Raw genomic sequence first — 17,919 nt, 5'->3', positions numbered from 1 at the left:
AGTAGCATCGCTAACCCAACAAGGGACTCCTCCCAATAGCTCCACCCACTCGGCAGATGACTTTATGAATTTCTTTAATAAGAAAATTGAACTCATTAGAAAGGAGATTAAAAACAACGCATCCCAGCTACAACTGGGTTCTATGAACACAGATACAACTGTATCTACGACGGATACTGCATTACAAAATAGTCTCTCTCTTTTTGATGAAATAACATTAGAGGAACTATTACAGCGTGTAAGTGGGATAAAACAAACAACATGTTTACTTGACCCACTTCCTGGGAAACTTATCAAGGAGCTTTTTGTATTATTAGGTCCATCAGTGCTAAATATTATAAACTTATCACTTTCCTCTGGCACTGTTCCCCTAGCATTCAAGAAAGCGGTTATTCATCCTCTGCTCAAAAGACCTAACCTTGATCCTGACCTCATGGTAAACTACCGACCGGTGTCCCACCTTCCCTTTATTTCGAAAATCCTCGAAAAAATTGTCGCACAGCAGCTAAATGAACACTTAGTGTCTAACAATCTCTGTGAACCTTTTCAATCCGGTTTCAGGGCAAATCACTCTACGGAGACAGCCCTCGCAAAAATGACTAATGATCTACTGCTAACGATGGATTCTGATACGTCATCTATGTTGCTGCTTCTTGATCTTAGCGCTGCTTTCGATACCGTCGATCATAATATTTTATTAGAGCGTATCAAAACACGTATTGGTATGTCAGACTTAGCCTTGTCGTGGTTTAACTCTTATCTTACTGACAGGATGCAATGCGTCTCCCATAATAATGTGACCTCGGACTATGTTAAGGTAACGTGCGGAGTTCCTCAGGGTTCGGTTCTTGGCCCTGCACTCTTTAGTATTTACATGCTGCCGCTAGGCGACATCATACGCAAATACGGTGTTAGCTTTCATTGTTATGCTGATGACACCCAACTCTACATGCCCCTAAAGCTGACCAACACGCCGGATTGTAGTCAGCTGGAGGCGTGTCTTAATGAAATTAAACAATGGATGTCCGCTAACTTCTTGCAACTCAACGCCAAGAAAACGGAAATGCTGATTATCGGTCCTGCTAAACACCGACATTTATTTAATAATACCACCTTAACATTTGACAACCAAACAATTACACAAGGCGAATCAGTAAAGAATCTGGGTATTATCTTCCACCCAACTCTCTCGTTTGAGTCACACATTAAGAGTGTTACTAAAACGGCCTTCTTTCATCTCCGTAATATCGCTAAAATTCGTTCTATTTTATCCACTAGCGACGCTGAGATCATTATTCATGCGTTCGTTACGTCTCGTCTCGACTACTGTAACGTATTATTTTCGGGTCTCCCTATGTCTAGCATTAAAAAATTACAGTTGGTACAAAATGCGGCTGCTAGACTTTTGACAAGAACAAGAAAGTTTGATCATATTACGCCTATACTGGCTCACCTGCACTGGCTTCCTGTGCACTTAAGAAGTGACTTTAAGGTTTTACTACTTACGTATAAAATACTACACGGTCTAGCTCCGTCCTATCTTGTCGATTGCATTGTACCATATGTCCCGGCAAGAAATCTGCGTTCAAAGAACTCCGGCTTATTAGTGATTCCCAGAGCCCAAAAAAAGTCTGCGGGCTATAGAGCGTTTTCTATTGGGGCTCCAGTACTATGGAATGCCCTCCCGGTAACAATTAGAGATGCTACCTCAGTAGAAGCATTTAAGTCCCATCTTAAAACTCATTTGTATACTCTAGCCTTTAAATAGCCCCCCTGTTAGACCAGTTGATCTGCCGTTTCTTTTCTTTTCTCCTCTGCTCCCCTTTTCCTTGAGGGGGGGGGGGGCACAGGTCCGGTGGCCATGGATGAAGTGCTGGCTGTCCAGAGTCGGGACCCGGGGTGGACCGCTCGCCTGTGCATCGGCTGGGAACATCTCTACGCTGCTGACCCGTCTCCGCTCGGGATGGTGTCCTGCTGGCCCCACTATGGACTGGACTCTTACTATTATGTTGGATCCACTATGGACTGGACTCTCACAATATTATGTCAGACCCACTCGACATCCATTGCTTTCGGTCTCCCCTAGAGGGGGGGGGTTACCCACATATGCGGTCCTCTCCAAGGTTTCTCATAGTCATTCACATCGACGTCCCACTGGGGTGAGTTTTTCCTTGCCCGTATGTGGGCTTTGTACCGAGGATGTCGTTGTGGCTTGTGCAGCCCTTTGAGACACTTGTGATTTAGGGCTATATAAATAAAGATTGATTGATTGATTGATTTATTTTTAATTATCAATATTTTGACATTTTGTTGGTTCATAGTTTAGTTTTTCTTTTTCAATTTTGGATTTTATAAGTATTGATTTCTTAGGTAACTGCGTATATTTTTTTTTACAAGTTTCAACATGAATTGATTAGTTTTATTTCAATATTTTTTCAAAGGCACATCAGAACATATTTTTGATTGTGATTATGAATAAACTGGAGCCAGAATGCAGATTTCCACTTCCACTCGGAATGCTGTCACTGACCCACTTTCTGCTTTCATGACGAGTGGATCAGCCCACTGATATTATTTTTCCGATACAAAGATATGTCGCCTGTTTTAATTTTGATAATCCAAATTAATATTTTCTGTTATGTTTTTGTATGCACAACTCAAAGACACATTCAAACTGAAAGTAGGCTGCACAATGTCATTATGTAATTACCATTACTTTATATTGTTATTACTAGGGTCACATGACTGCGGTGCGTTCAAGTCCCTCCGGTGTGTACAGTACATATGAGTATTTCATATTTATTTAACCTTTGCCGTAAGAAATAATTGAAATAGAAATGATCCATAAAAACAGTAAATCCCTACGGTAACGTACAGTATGTTTTACGAGCGTTTGCAGCAGGTTGTTAATACACCCGAGCGAGTGCTCCTGTCATATATATAGAATCTTTATAGAGTGTTTTTAAAAAGAGCAAATAACTCCTAATATATGATGACACAGTATATGTGCAGTAGTTAGTGGAGCCTTAAAAACACAAGAGTGATCTTGTCACATACAGTAGAGGATCTTTGACTAACGTGTTTGTGTTATGTCCTAAAAACAGCAAAGCACTTGTTGTGTAGAGGATCTTTGACTAGCGTTTTTGCAGTAGGTTGTTAAAAACAGCAGAGCACCCTTGTAATACAGAGGATTGTTGATGTTCATTTTTGAAAGAGGTCCTTCAAAACAGCAGAACACTCCTGTCACATAGAGGATCTTTGATTAATATTTTCGCAAGAGGTTCCTAAAACAGCAAAGCACTCCTGGCTTATAAAGGATCTTTGAATAGTGTTTGTGCACCGGGTTCCTAAAACAGCAAAGCACTCCTGTCATATAGAGGATCTTTGATTAGTGTTTTGCACCAGGTTCCTAAAACAGCAAAGCACTTCTGTCATATAGAGGATCTTTGATTAGTGTTTTGCACCAGGTTCCTAAAACAGCAAAGCACTTCTGTCGTATAGAAGATCTTTGAATAATATTTTTGTACCAGGTTTCTAAAACAACAAATCACTCCTGTCGTACAGAGAGTCTTTGATTAGTGTTTTTGTACCAGGTTCCTAACACAGCAAAGCGCTCCTGTCAAGTAGAGGATCTTTGATTAGTGTTTTTGCACCAGGTTCATAGAAACAGAAAAGCACTTCTGTCATTTAGAGGATCTTTGATGAGTGTTTTTGTACCAGGTTCATAAAACAGCAAAGTACTCCTGTCAAGCAGAGGATCTTTGATTAGTGTTTTTGCAGCAGGTTCCTAAAACAGCAAAGTACTCCTGTCATATAGAGGATCTTTGAATAGTGTTTTTGTACCAGGTTTGTAAAACAACAAATCACTCCTGTCGTATAGAGAATCTTTGATTAGTGTTTTTGTACCAGGTTCCTAAAACAGCAAAGCACTCTAGGTGCAAAAATACCATTCAAAGATCCTCTATACAACAAGTTCCTAAAACAGAAAAGCACTTCTGTCGTATAGAGGATCTTTGATTAGTGTTTTTGCACCTGGTTCCTAAAACAGCAAAGCACTCTTGGTGCAAAAACACTATTCAGAGATCCTCTATACAACAAATTCCTAAAACAGCAAAGCACTCCTGTCATATAGATGATATTTGATTAGTGTTTTTGCACCAGGTTCCTAAAAGAGCAAAGCACTCTTGGTGCAAAAACACTATTCAAAGATCCTCTATACAACAACTTCCTAAAACAGAAAAGCACTTCTGTCGTATAGAGGATCTTTGATTCGTGTTTTTGTACCAAGTTCCTAAAACAGCAAAGCACTCTTGGTGCAAAAACACTATTCAAAGATCCTCTATACCAGTGGTCCCCAATCACCGGGCCGTGGATCGATTGGCACCGGGCCGCACAAGAAATAGAAAAAATAAAAACTTTTTTTTTAAATTATTATTTTTTTTTTAATTAAATCAACATAAAAAACACAATATATACATTATATATCAATATAGGTCAATACAGTCTGCAGGGATACAGTCCGTAAGCACACATGATTGTATTTCTTTATGACAAAAAAAAAAAATACGTTGACCGGTCCGCAGCTACAAAAAGGTTGGGGACCACTGCTCTATACAACAAAATTCCTAAAACAGCAAAGCACTCCTGTCATGTAGAGGATCTTTGATTAGTGTTTTTACACCAGGTTCCTAAAACAGCAAAGCACTCTTGGTGCAAAAACACTATTCAAAGATCCTCTACACAACAACTTCCTAAAACAGAAAAGCACTTCTGTCGTATAGAGGATCTTTGATTCATGTTTTTGTACCAAGTTCCTAAAACAGCAATGCACTCTTGATGCAAAAACACTATTCAAAGATCCTCTATACCAGTGGTCCCCAACCACCGGTACCGGTCCGTGGACCGATTGGTACTGGGCCGCACAAGAAATAAAAAAATAAAAACAATTTTAAAAAATTATTTTTATTCTATTTATTAAATCAACATAAAAAACACAATATATACATTATATATCAATATATATCAATACAGTCTGCAGGGATACAGTCCATAAGCACATGATTGTATTTCTTTATGACCAAAAAAAAAAAAAAAAAAAAATATGTTGACCGGTCCGCAGCTACAAAAAGATTGGGGACCACTGCTCTATACAACAAAATTCCTAAAACGGCAAAACACTCCTGTCATATAGAGGATCTTTGATTAGTGTTTTTGCACCAGGTTCCTAAAACAGCAAAGCACTCTTGGTGCAAAAACACTATTCAAAGATCCTCTATACAACAAATTCCTAAAACAGCAAAGCACTCTTGTCGTATAGAGGATCTTTGATTAGTGTTTTTGCACCAGGTTCCTAAAACAGCAAAGCACTCCTGGTGCAAAAACACTATTCAAAGATCCTCTATACAACAAATTCCTAAAACAGCAAAGCACTCTTGTCATATAGAGGATCTTTGAATAGTGTTTTTGCACCAGGTTCCTAAAACAGCCAAGCACTCTTGGTGCAAAAACACTATTCAAAGATCCTCTATACAACAACTTCCTAAAACAGAAAAGCACTTCTGTCGTATAGAGGATCTTTGATTCGTGTTTTTGTACCAAGTTTCTAAAACAGCAAAGCACTCTTGGTGCAAAAACACTATTCAAAGATCCTCTATACCAGTGGTCCCCAATCACCGGGCCGTGGATCGATTGGCACCGGGCCGCACAAGAAATAGAAAAAATAAAAACTTTTTTTTTTAATTATTTTTTTTATTTTTATTAAATCAACATAAAAAACACAATATATACATTATATATTATATTATTTGTACTTTATATATCAATATAGGTCAATACAGTCTGCAGGGATACAGTCCGTAAGCACACATGATTGTATTTCTTTATGACAAAAAAAAAAATACGTTGACCGGTCCGCAGCTACAAAAAGGTTGGGGACCACTGCTCTATACAACAAAATTCCTAAAACAGCAAAGCACTCCTGTCATGTAGAGGATCTTTGATTAGTGTTTTTACACCAGGTTCCTAAAACAGCAAAGCACTCTTGGTGCAAAAACACTATTCAAAGATCCTCTATACAACAACTTCCTAAAACAGAAAAGCACTTCTGTCGTATAGAGGATCTTTGATTCATGTTTTTGTACCAAGTTCCTAAAACAGCAATGCACTCTTGATGCAAAAACACTATTCAAAGATCCTCTATACCAGTGGTCCCCAACCACCGGTACCGGTCCGTGGACCGATTGGTACTGGGCCGCACAAGAAATAAAAAAATAAAAAAATAAAAACAATTTAAAAAAATTATTTTTATTTTATTTATTAAATCAACATAAAAAACACAATATATACATTATATATCAATACAGTCTGCAGGGATACAGTCCATAAGCACATGATTGTATTTCTTTATGACCAAAAAAAAATAAAAATAAAAATATGTTGACCGGTCCGCAGCTACAAGAAGATTGGGGACCACTGCTCTATACAACAAAATTCCTAAAACGGCAAAACACTCCTGTCATATAGAGGATCTTTGATTAGTGTTTTTGCACCAGGTTCCTAAAACAGCAAAGCACTCTTGGTGCAAAAACACTATTCAAAGATCCTCTATACAACAAATTCCTAAAACAGCAAAGCACTCTTGTCGTATAGAGGATCTTTGATTAGTGTTTTTGCACCAGGTTCTTAAAACAGCAAAGCACTGTTGGTGCAAAAACACTATTCAAAGATCCTCTATACAACAAGTTCCTAAGACAGAAAAGCACTTTTGTCGTATCGAGGATCTTTGATTCGTGTTTTTGTACCAGGTTCCTAAAACAGCAAAGCACTCTTGGTGCAAAAACACTATTCAAAGATCCTCTATACAACAAATTCCTAAAACAGCAAAGCACTCCTGTCATATAGATGATATTTGATTAGTGTTTTTGCACCAGGTTCCTAAAACAGCAAAGCACTCCTGGTGCAAAAACACTATTCAAAGATCCTCTATACAACAAATTCCTAAAACAGCAAAGCACTCTTGTCATATAGCGGATCTTTGAATAGTGTTTTTGCACCAGGTTCCTAAAACAGCCAAGCACTCTTGGTGCAAAAACACTATTCAAAGATCCTTTATTATTTATTATTATCTTTTTTTTTTATTAAATCAACATAAAAAACACAATATATACATTATATATCAATATAGGTCAATACAGTCTGCAGGGATACAGTCCGTAAGCACATGATTGTATTTCTTTATGGCCAAAAAAAAAAATACGTTGACCAACAAAATTCCTAAAACGGCAAAGCCCTCTTGTCATATAGAGGATCTTTGATTAGTGTTTTTGCACCTGGTTCCTAAAACAGCAAAGCACTCTTGGTGCAAAAACACTATTCAAAGATCCTCTATACAACAAATTCCTAAAACAGCAAAGCACTCTTGTCGTATAGAGGATCTTTGATTAGTGTTTTTGCACCTGGTTCTTAAAACAGCAAAGCACTGTTGGTGCAAAAACACTATTCAAAGATCCTCTATACAACAAGTTCCTAAAACAGAAAAGCACTTTTGTCGTATCGAGGATCTTTGATTCGTGTTTTTGTACCAGGTTCCTAAAACAGCAAAGCACTCTTGGTGCAAAAACACTATTCAAAGATCCTCTATACAACAAATTCCTAAAACAGCAAAGCACTCCTGTCATATAGATGATATTTGATTAGTGTTTTTGCACCAGGTTCCTAAAACAGCAAAGCACTCTTGGTGCAAAAACACTATTCAAAGATCCTCTATACAACAAATTCCTAAAACAGCAAAGCACTCTTGTCATATAGAGGATCTTTGAATAGTGTTTTTGCACCAGGTTCCTAAAACAGCCAAGCACTCTTGGTGCAAAAACACTATTCAAAGATCCTTTATTATTTATTATTATCTTTTTTTTAAATTAAATCAACATAAAAAACACAATATATACATTATATATCAATATAGGTCAATACAGTCTGCAGGGATACAGTCCGTAAGCACATGATTGTATTTCTTTATGGCCAAAAAAAAAAATACGTTGACCAACAAAATTCCTAAAACGGCAAAGCCCTCCTGTCATATAGAGGATCTTTGATTAGTGTTTTTGCACCTGGTTCCTAAAACAGCAAAGCACTCTTGGTGCAAAAACACTATTCAAAGATCCTCTATACAACAAATTCCTAAAACAGCAAAGCACTCTTGTCGTATAGAGGATCTTTGATTAGTGTTTTTGCACCAGGTTCTTAAAACAGCAAAGCACTGTTGGTGCAAAAACACTATTCAAAGATCCTCTATACAACAAGTTCCTAAAACAGAAAAGCACTTTTGTCGTATCGAGGATCTTTGATTCGTGTTTTTGTACCAGGTTCCTAAAACAGCAAAGCACTCTTGGTGCAAAAACACTATTCAAAGATCCTCTATACAACAAGTTCCTAAAACAGAAAAGCACTTTTGTCGTATCGAGGATCTTTGATTCGTGTTTTTGTACCAGGTTCCTAAAACAGCAAAGCACTGTTGGTGCAAAAACACTATTCAAAGATCCTCTATACAACAAGTTCCTAAAACAGAAAAGCACTTTTGTCGTATCGAGGATCTTTGATTCGTGTTTTTGTACCAGGTTCCTAAAACAGCAAAGCACTCTTGGTGCAAAAACACTATTCAAAGATCCTCTATACAACAAATTCCTAAAACAGCAAAGCACTCCTGTCATATAGATGATATTTGATTAGTGTTTTTGCACCAGGTTCCTAAAACAGCAAAGCACTCCTGGTGCAAAAACACTATTCAAAGATCCTCTATACAACAAATTCCTAAAACAGCAAAGCACTCTTGTCATATAGAGGATCTTTGAATAGTGTTTTTGCACCAGGTTCCTAAAACAGCCAAGCACTCTTGGTGCAAAAACACTATTCAAAGATCCTTTATTATTTATTATTATCTTTTTTTTAAAATTAAATCAACATAAAAAACACAATATATACATTATATATCAATATAGGTCAATACAGTCTGCAGGGATACAGTCCGTAAGCACATGATTGTATTTCTTTATGGCCCAAAAAAAAAATACGTTGACCAACAAAATTCCTAAAACGGCAAAGCCCTCCTGTCATATAGAGGATCTTTGATTAGTGTTTTTGCACCTGGTTCCTAAAACAGCAAAGCACTCTTGGTGCAAAAACACTATTCAAAGATCCTCTATACAACAAATTCCTAAAACAGCAAAGCACTCTTGTCGTATAGAGGATCTTTGATTAGTGTTTTTGCACCAGGTTCTTAAAACAGCAAAGCACTGTTGGTGCAAAAACACTATTCAAAGATCCTCTATACAACAAGTTCCTAAAACAGAAAAGCACTTTTGTCGTATCGAGGATCTTTGATTCGTGTTTTTGTACCAGGTTCCTAAAACAGCAAAGCACTCTTGGTGCAAAAACACTATTCAAAGATCCTCTATACAACAAATTCCTAAAACAGCAAAGCACTCCTGTCATATAGATGATATTTGATTAGTGTTTTTGCACCAGGTTCCTAAAACAGCAAAGCACTCCTGGTGCAAAAACACTATTCAAAGATCCTCTATACAACAAATTCCTAAAACAGCAAAGCACTCTTGTCATATAGAGGATCTTTGAATAGTGTTTTTGCACCAGGTTCCTAAAACAGCCAAGCACTCTTGGTGCAAAAACACTATTCAAAGATCCTTTATTATTTATTATTATCTTTTTTTTATTAAATCAACATAAAAAACACAATATATACATTATATATCAATATAGGTCAATACAGTCTGCAGGGATACAGTCCGTAAGCACATGATTGTATTTCTTTATGGCCAAAAAAAAAAATACGTTGACCAACAAAATTCCTAAAACGGCAAAGCCCTCCTGTCATATAGAGGATCTTTGATTAGTGTTTTTGCACCAGGTTCCTAAAACAGCCAAGCACTCTTGGTGCAAAAACACTATTCAAAGATCCTTTATTATTTATTATCTTTTTTTTTAATTAAATCAACATAAAAAACACAATATATACATTATATATCAATATAGGTCAATACAGTCTGCAGGGATACAGTCCGTAAGCACATGATTGTATTTCTTTATGGCCAAAAAAAATAAATACGTTGACCAACAAAATTCCTAAAACGGCAAAGCCCTCCTGTCATATAGAGGATCTTTGATTAGTGTTTTTGCACCTGGTTCCTAAAACAGCAAAGCACTCTTGGTGCAAAAACACTATTCAAAGATCCTCTATACAACAAATTCCTAAAACAGCAAAGCACTCTTGTCGTATAGAGGATCTTTGATTAGTGTTTTTGCACCAGGTTCTTAAAACAGCAAAGCACTGTTGGTGCAAAAACACTATTCAAAGATCCTCTATACAACAAGTTCCTAAAACAGAAAAGCACTTTTGTCGTATCGAGGATCTTTGATTCGTGTTTTTGTACCAGGTTCCTAAAACAGCAAAGCACTCTTGGTGCAAAAACACTATTCAAAGATCCTCTATACAACAAATTCCTAAAACAGCAAAGCACTCCTGTCATATAGATGATATTTGATTAGTGTTTTTGCACCAGGTTCCTAAAAGAGCAAAGCACTCCTGGTGCAAAAACACTATTCAAAGATCCTCTATACAACAAATTCCTAAAACAGCAAAGCACTCTTGTCATATAGCGGATCTTTGAATAGTGTTTTTGCACCAGGTTCCTAAAACAGCCAAGCACTCTTGGTGCAAAAACACTATTCAAAGATCCTTTATTATTTATTATTATCTTTTTTTTAATTAAATCAACATAAAAAACACAATATATACATTATATATCAATATAGGTCAATACAGTCTGCAGGGATACAGTCCGTAAGCACATGATTGTATTTCTTTATGGCCAAAAAAAAATACGTTGACCAACAAAATTCCTAAAACGGCAAAGCCCTCCTGTCATATAGAGGATCTTTGATTAGTGTTTTTGCACCTGGTTCCTAAAACAGCAAAGCACTCTTGGTGCAAAAACACTATTCAAAGATCCTCTATACAACAAATTCCTAAAACAGCAAAGCACTCTTGTCATATAGAGGATCTTTGATTAGTGTTTTTGCACCTGGTTCCTAAAACAGCAAAGCATTCCTGTTGTATACAAGAGCTTTGAATACTCTTTTTGTACAAGGTTTCTATAACAGCAAAGCACTCCTGTCGTATAGAAGATCTTCGTATAGTCATTTTGTACCAGGTTTCTGTAACAGCAAAGCACGCCTGTCGTATAGAGGATCTTTGACAAATGTTTCTTTCCTGCAGTATTCTGTACGCCGACATCGTGGGCTTCACGCGACTGGCCAGCGACTGTTCTCCCAAAGAGTTGGTCATCATGCTCAACGAGTTGTTTGGAAGGTTTGACCAGATTGCAAAGGTGCGTACGAAGTTGATGAATAATATTCACACGCTGGCTGGCACATGACGGCTCGTGTTGGCGTCTCGCTGCTTTGTGCAGGAGAACGAGTGCATGAGGATCAAGATCCTGGGCGACTGCTACTACTGTGTGTCGGGGCTGCCCGTGTCTCTGCCCAAACACGCCAAGAACTGTGTCAAGATGGGCCTGGACATGTGTGAAGCCATCAAGTGAGTGGACGCCATCTGGTTTCTGGGGGGCGTCCAACTGAACGCCGTCCGTCCCTGGCAGGCAGGTGCGGGAGGCCACGGGCGTGGACATCAACATGAGGGTCGGCGTGCACTCGGGCAACGTGCTGTGCGGCGTGATCGGGCTGCGGAAGTGGCAGTTTGACGTGTGGTCACATGACGTGACTCTGGCCAATCACATGGAGTCAGGAGGTCGTCCGGGGTAAGCCACGCTTTTTTTGAATTAACATTTTTTGGCAGCCGGAAAAATGTCAGCAGGGTTTTAACATCAAACGTGGTAGTGTTTTTTTCGCCGAGAATATCCCTAAAAACAGCAGTGTTTCTCGAATGTACAATAGATGATCTTTGATTAGTGTTTTTGCAGCAAATTCACAAAATGGAAGAGTGATCCTGTCACATAGATGATCTTTTGCAGGAAGTCCTTTAAAAACCAGTCACAAATGATTTTGGACGGATGTTCTTGCAGCATATCCTTAAAAACTTTTGTTCTTGTCACATAGAGGATCTTTGACCAGTGTTTTTGCACTAGGGCGTTCCAAAAAACAGCAAAGTGCCTTTGTCATTTAGAGGATCTTTGACTCCTGTTCTTTTTTGCAGCAGATTCCCCAAAAAAACAGAGCTCTCCTGTCACAAAAGAGGATCTTCGACTAGTATTTTTGCAGACGATCCCTAAAAAACAGCTGTGTTCCTTTCATATCGAGGATCTTTGCCAAGTGTTTTTTGCAGCAGATTCCCAAAGCACTCCTGTCACATAGATGATCTTTTGCAGGAGGTCCTTTTTAAAAACCGTCACAAATTATTTTTGACTGATGTTCTTGCAGCATATCCTTAAAAACGTTTGCTCTTGTCATATAGAGGATCTTTGACCAGTGTTGTTGCAGTAGGGCCACCCCCAAAAAGCAGAGTGCCTTTGTCATTTAGAGGATCTTTGACTCGTGTTCTCTTTTGTAGCAGATTCCCCAAAAAAGCAGAGTGCACAAAAGAGGATCTTCGACTAGTATTTTTGCAGAAGATCCCTAAAAAACAGCGGTTTTCCTTTCATATCGAGGATCTTTGCAGAGAGTTTTTTGCAGCAGATTCCCAAAGCACTCCTGTCACATAGATGATCTTTTGCAGGAGGTCCTTTAAAAACCGTCATAAATTATTTTTCACGGATGTTCTTGCAGCATATCCTTAAAAACTTTTGCTCTTGTCATTTAGAGGATCTTTGACCAGTGTTCTTGCAGTAGGGCCCCCCAAAAAACAGCAAGGTGCTTTTGTCATTTAGAGGATCTTTTACTGGTTTTCTTTTTTTGCAGCAGATTCCCCAAAAAAGCAGAGCGCTCCTGTCACAAAAGAGGATCTTCGACTAGTATTTTTACAGACGATCCCTAAAAAACAGCTGTGTTCCTTTCACATCGAGGATCTTTGCCAAGTGTTTCTTGCAGCAGATTCCCAAAGCACTCCTGTCACATAGATGATCTTTTGCAGGAGGTCCGGTAAAAACCGTCACAAATGATTTTTGACTATGTTCTTGCAGCAGATCCTTAAAAACGTCTGCTCTTGTCATATAGAGGATCTTTGACCAGTGGTGTTGCAGTAGGGCCCCCCAAAAAACCGCAAAGTGCCTTTGTCATTTAGAGGATCTTTGACTCGTGTTTTTTTTTTTGTAGCAGATTCCCCAAAAAAGCAGAGAGCACAAAAGAGGATCTTCGACTAGTATTTTTGCAGACGATCCCTAAAAACAGCGGTTTTCCTTTCATATCGAGGATCTTTGCAGAGAGTTTTTTGCAGCAGATTCCCAAAGCACTCCTGTCACATAGATGATCTTTTGCAGGACGTCCTTAAAAACCGTCACAAATTATTTTTAACGGATGTTCTTGCAGCATATCCTTAAAAACGTCTGCTCTTGTTATTTAGAGGATCTTTGACCAGTGTTGTTGCACTAGGGCGTTCCAAAAAACAGCAAAGTGCTTTTGTCATTTAGAGGATCTTTTACTGGTGTTCTTTTTTTGCAGCAGATTCCCCAAAAAACCAGAGCGCTCCTGTCACAAAAGAGGATCTTCGACTAGTATTTTTGCAGACGATCCCTAAAAACAGCAGTTTTCCTTTCATATCGAGGATCTTTGCCAAGTGTTTTTTGCAGCAGATTCCCAAAGCACTCCTGTCACATAGATGATCTTTTGCAGGAAGTCCTTTAAAAACCGTCACAAATGATTTTGGACGGATGTTCTTGCAGCATATCCTTAAAAACATTTGCTCTTGTCATATAGAGGATCTTTGACCAGTGATGTTGCAGTAGGGTCCCCCCAAAAAAGCAGAGTGCCTTTGTCATTTAGAGGATCTTTGACTCGTGTTCTCTTTTGTAGCAGATTCCCCAAAAAAGCAGAGCACACAAAAGAGGATCTTCGACTAGTATTTTTGCAGAAGATCCCTAAAAACAGCGGTTTTCCTTTCACATCGAGGATCTTTGCCAAGTGTTTTTTGCAGCAGATTCCCAAAGCACTCCTGTCACATAGATGATCTTTTGCAGGAGGTCCTTTTTAAAAACCTGTCACAAATGATTTCTGACGGATGTTCTTGCAGCAGATCCTTAAAAACGTTTGCTCTTGTTATTTAGAGGATCTTTGACAAGTGTTGTTGCACTAAGGCCCCCCAAAAACCGCAAAGTGCCTTTGTCATTTAGAGGATCTTTGACTGGTGTTCTTTTTTTGCAGCAGATTCCCCCCAAAAAAGCAGAGCGCTCCTGTCGCAAAAGAGGATCTTCGACTAGTATTTTTGCAGACGATCCCTAAAAACAGCGGTTTTCCTTTCATATCGAGGATCTTTGCCAAGTGTTTTTTGCAGCAGATTCCCAAAGCACTCCTGTCACATAGATGATCTTTTGCAGGAGGTCCTTTTTAAAAACCGTCACAATTTATTTTCGACCGATGTTCTTGCAACAGATCCTTAAAAATGTTTGTTCTTGTCATATAGAGGATCTTTGACCAGTGTTGTTGCACTAGGGCCCCCCAAAATACAGCAAAGTGCCTTTGTCATTTAGAGGATCTTTGACTCGTGTTCTTTTTTGCAGCAGATTCCCCAAAAAAACAGAGCGCTCCTGTCACAAAAGAGGATCTTCGACAAGTATTTTTGCAGACGATCCCTAAAAACAGCGGTTTTCCTTTCATATCGAGGATCTTTGCCAAGTGTTTCTTGCAGCAGATTCCCAAAGCACTCCTGTCACATAGATGATCTTTTGCAGGAGGTCCTTTAAAAACCGTCACAAATGATTTTTGACGGATGTTCTTGCAGCAGATCCTTAAAAACGTCTGCTCTTGTTATTTAGAGGATCTTTGACCAGTGTTGTTGCACTAGGGCGTTCCAAAAAACAGCAAAGTGCCTTTGTCATTTAGAGGATCTTTGACTCGTGTTCTTTTTTGCAGCAGATTCCCCAAAAAAACAGAGCGCTCCTGTCACAAAAGAGGATCTTCGACAAGTATTTTTGCAGACGATCCCTAAAAACAGCGGTTTTCCTTTCATATCGAGGATCTTTGCCAAGTGTTTCTTGCAGCAGATTCCCAAAGCACTCCTGTCACATAGATGATCTTTTGCAGGAGGTCCGTTAAAAACCGTCACAAATGATTTTTGACGGATGTTCTAGCAGCAGATCCTTAAAAACGTTTGCTCTTGTCGTATACAGGATCTTTGACCAGTGTTGTTGCAGTAGGGCCCCCTCAAACAAGCAGAGTGTCTTTGTCATATAGAGGATCTTTGACTCCTGTTCTTTTTTGCAGCAGATTCCCCAAAAAAACAGAGCTCTCCTGTCACAAAAGAGGATCTTCGACTAGTATTTTTGCAGAAGATCCCTAAAAAACAGCGGTTTTCCTTTCATATCGAGGATCTTTGCCAAGTGTTTTTTGCAGTAGATTCCCAAAGCACTCCTGTCACATAGATGATCTTTTGCAGGAGGTCCTTTTTAAAAACCCGTCACAAATTATTTTTGACTGATGTTCTTGCAGCATATCCTTAAAAACGTTTGCTCTTGTCATATAGAGGATCTTTGACCAGTGTTGTTGCAGTAGGGCCACCCCCAAAAAGCAGAGTGCCTTTGTCATTTAGAGGATCTTTGACTCGTGTTCTCTTTTGTAGCAGATTCCCCAAAAAAGCAGAGTGCACAAAAGAGGATCTTCGACTAGTATTTTTGCAGAAGATCCCTAAAAAACAGCGGTTTTCCTTTCATATCGAGGATCTTTGCCAAGTGTTTTTTGCAGTAGATTCCCAAAGCACTCCTGTCACATAGATGATCTTTTGCAGGAGGTCCTTTAAAAACCGTCATAAATTATTTTTCACGGATGTTCTTGCAGCATATCCTTAAAAACTTTTGCTCTTGTCATTTAGAGGATCTTTGACCAGTGTTCTTGCAGTAGGGCCCCCCAAAAAACAGCAAGGTGCTTTTGTCATTTAGAGGATCTTTTACTGGTTTTCTTTTTTTGCAGCAGATTCCCCAAAAAAGCAGAGCGCTCCTGTCACAAAAGAGGATCTTCGACTAGTATTTTTACAGACGATCCCTAAAAAACAGCTGTGTTCCTTTCACATCGAGGATCTTTGCCAAGTGTTTCTTGCAGCAGATTCCCAAAGCACTCCTGTCACATAGATGATCTTTTGCAGGAGGTCCGGTAAAAACCGTCACAAATGATTTTTGACTATGTTCTTGCAGCAGATCCTTAAAAACGTCTGCTCTTGTCATATAGAGGATCTTTGACCAGTGGTGTTGCAGTAGGGCCCCCCAAAAAACCGCAAAGTGCCTTTTTCATTTAGAGGATCTTTGACTCGTGTTTTTTTTTTTGTAGCAGATTCCCCAAAAAAGCAGAGAGCACAAAAGAGGATCTTCGACTAGTATTTTTGCAGACGATCCCTGAAAAACAGCGGTTTTCCTTTCATATCGAGGATCTTTGCAGAGAGTTTTTTGCAGCAGATTCCCAAAGCACTCCTGTCACATAGATGATCTTTTGCAGGACGTCCTTAAAAACCGTCACAACTTATTTTTAACGGATGTTCTTGCAGCATATCCTTAAAAACGTCTGCTCTTGTTATTTAGAGGATCTTTGACCAGTGTTGTTGCACTAGGGCGTTCCAAAAAACAGCAAAGTGCTTTTGTCATTTAGAGGATCTTTTACTGGTGTTCTTTTTTTGCAGCAGATTCCCCAAAAAACCAGAGCGCTCCTGTCACAAAAGAGGATCTTCGACTAGTATTTTTGCAGACGATCCCTAAAAACAGCAGTTTTCCTTTCATATCGAGGATCTTTGCCAAGTGTTTTTTGCAGCAGATTCCCAAAGCACTCCTGTCACATAGATGATCTTTTGCAGGAAGTCCTTTAAAAACCGTCACAAATGATTTTGGACGGATGTTCTTGCAGCATATCCTTAAAAACATTTGCTCTTGTCATATAGAGGATCTTTGACCAGTGATGTTGCAGTAGGGTCCCCCCAAAAAAGCAGAGTGCCTTTGTCATTTAGAGGATCTTTGACTCGTGTTCTCTTTTGTAGCAGATTCCCCAAAAAAGCAGAGCACACAAAAGAGGATCTTCGACTAGTATTTTTGCAGAAGATCCTTAAAAACAGCGGTTTTCCTTTCACATCGAGGATCTTTGCCAAGTGTTTTTTGCAGCAGATTCCCAAAGCACTCCTGTCACATAGATGATCTTTTGCAGGAGGTCCTTTTTAAAAACCTGTCACAAATGATTTCTGACGGATGTTCTTGCAGCAGATCCTTAAAAACGTTTGCTCTTGTTATATAAAGGATCTTTGACAAGTGTTGTTGCACTAGGGCCCCCCAAAAACCGCAAAGTGCCTTTGTCATTTAGAGGATCTTTGACTGGTGTTCTTTTTTGCAGCAGATTCCCCCAAAAAAGCAGAGCGCTCCTGTCGCAAAAGAGGATCTTCGACTAGTATTTTTGCAGACGATCCCTAAAAACAGCGGTTTTCCTTTCATATCGAGGATCTTTGCCAAGTGTTTTTTGCAGCAGATTCCCAAAGCACTCCTGTCACATAGATGATCTTTTGCAGGAGGTCCTTTTTAAAAACCTGTCACAAATGATTTCTGACGGATGTTCTTGCAGCAGATCCTTAAAAACGTTTGCTCTTGTTATATAAAGGATCTTTGACAAGTGTTGTTGCACTAGGGCCCCCCAAAAACCGCAAAGTGCCTTTGTCATTTAGAGGATCTTTGACTGGTGTTCTTTTTTTGCAGCAGATTCCCCCCAAAAAGCAGAGCGCTCCTGTCGCAAAAGAGGATCTTCGACTAGTATTTTTGCAGACGATCCCTAAAA

At 39.0% G+C, this 17,919-nt stretch overlaps 1 protein-coding gene across 2 annotated transcripts in view; it reads left to right on the top strand.

Annotated features, from left to right (window-relative positions):
• adcy7 (adenylate cyclase 7) overlaps positions 1-17,919 on the top strand; it is a 207,127-nt gene that overhangs the window by 104,072 nt on the left and 85,136 nt on the right. For both annotated transcript variants that reach the window (XM_061964558.2, XM_061964557.2), the window contains exons 7-9: positions 11,291-11,402; positions 11,484-11,611; positions 11,673-11,831. In XM_061964558.2, coding sequence (XP_061820542.1) covers positions 11,291-11,402; positions 11,484-11,611; positions 11,673-11,831 — 399 coding nt within the window. The remainder of the gene's footprint in view (positions 1-11,290; positions 11,403-11,483; positions 11,612-11,672; positions 11,832-17,919) is intronic.

The sequence above is a fragment of the Nerophis lumbriciformis genome, linkage group LG06 (genome assembly GCF_033978685.3).
Source record: "Nerophis lumbriciformis linkage group LG06, RoL_Nlum_v2.1, whole genome shotgun sequence".
Lineage (NCBI taxonomy): Eukaryota > Metazoa > Chordata > Actinopteri > Syngnathiformes > Syngnathidae > Nerophis > Nerophis lumbriciformis.
The sequence above is the reverse complement of the archived record's forward strand: the minus strand, read 5'-3'. Positions and strand labels throughout refer to the sequence as shown.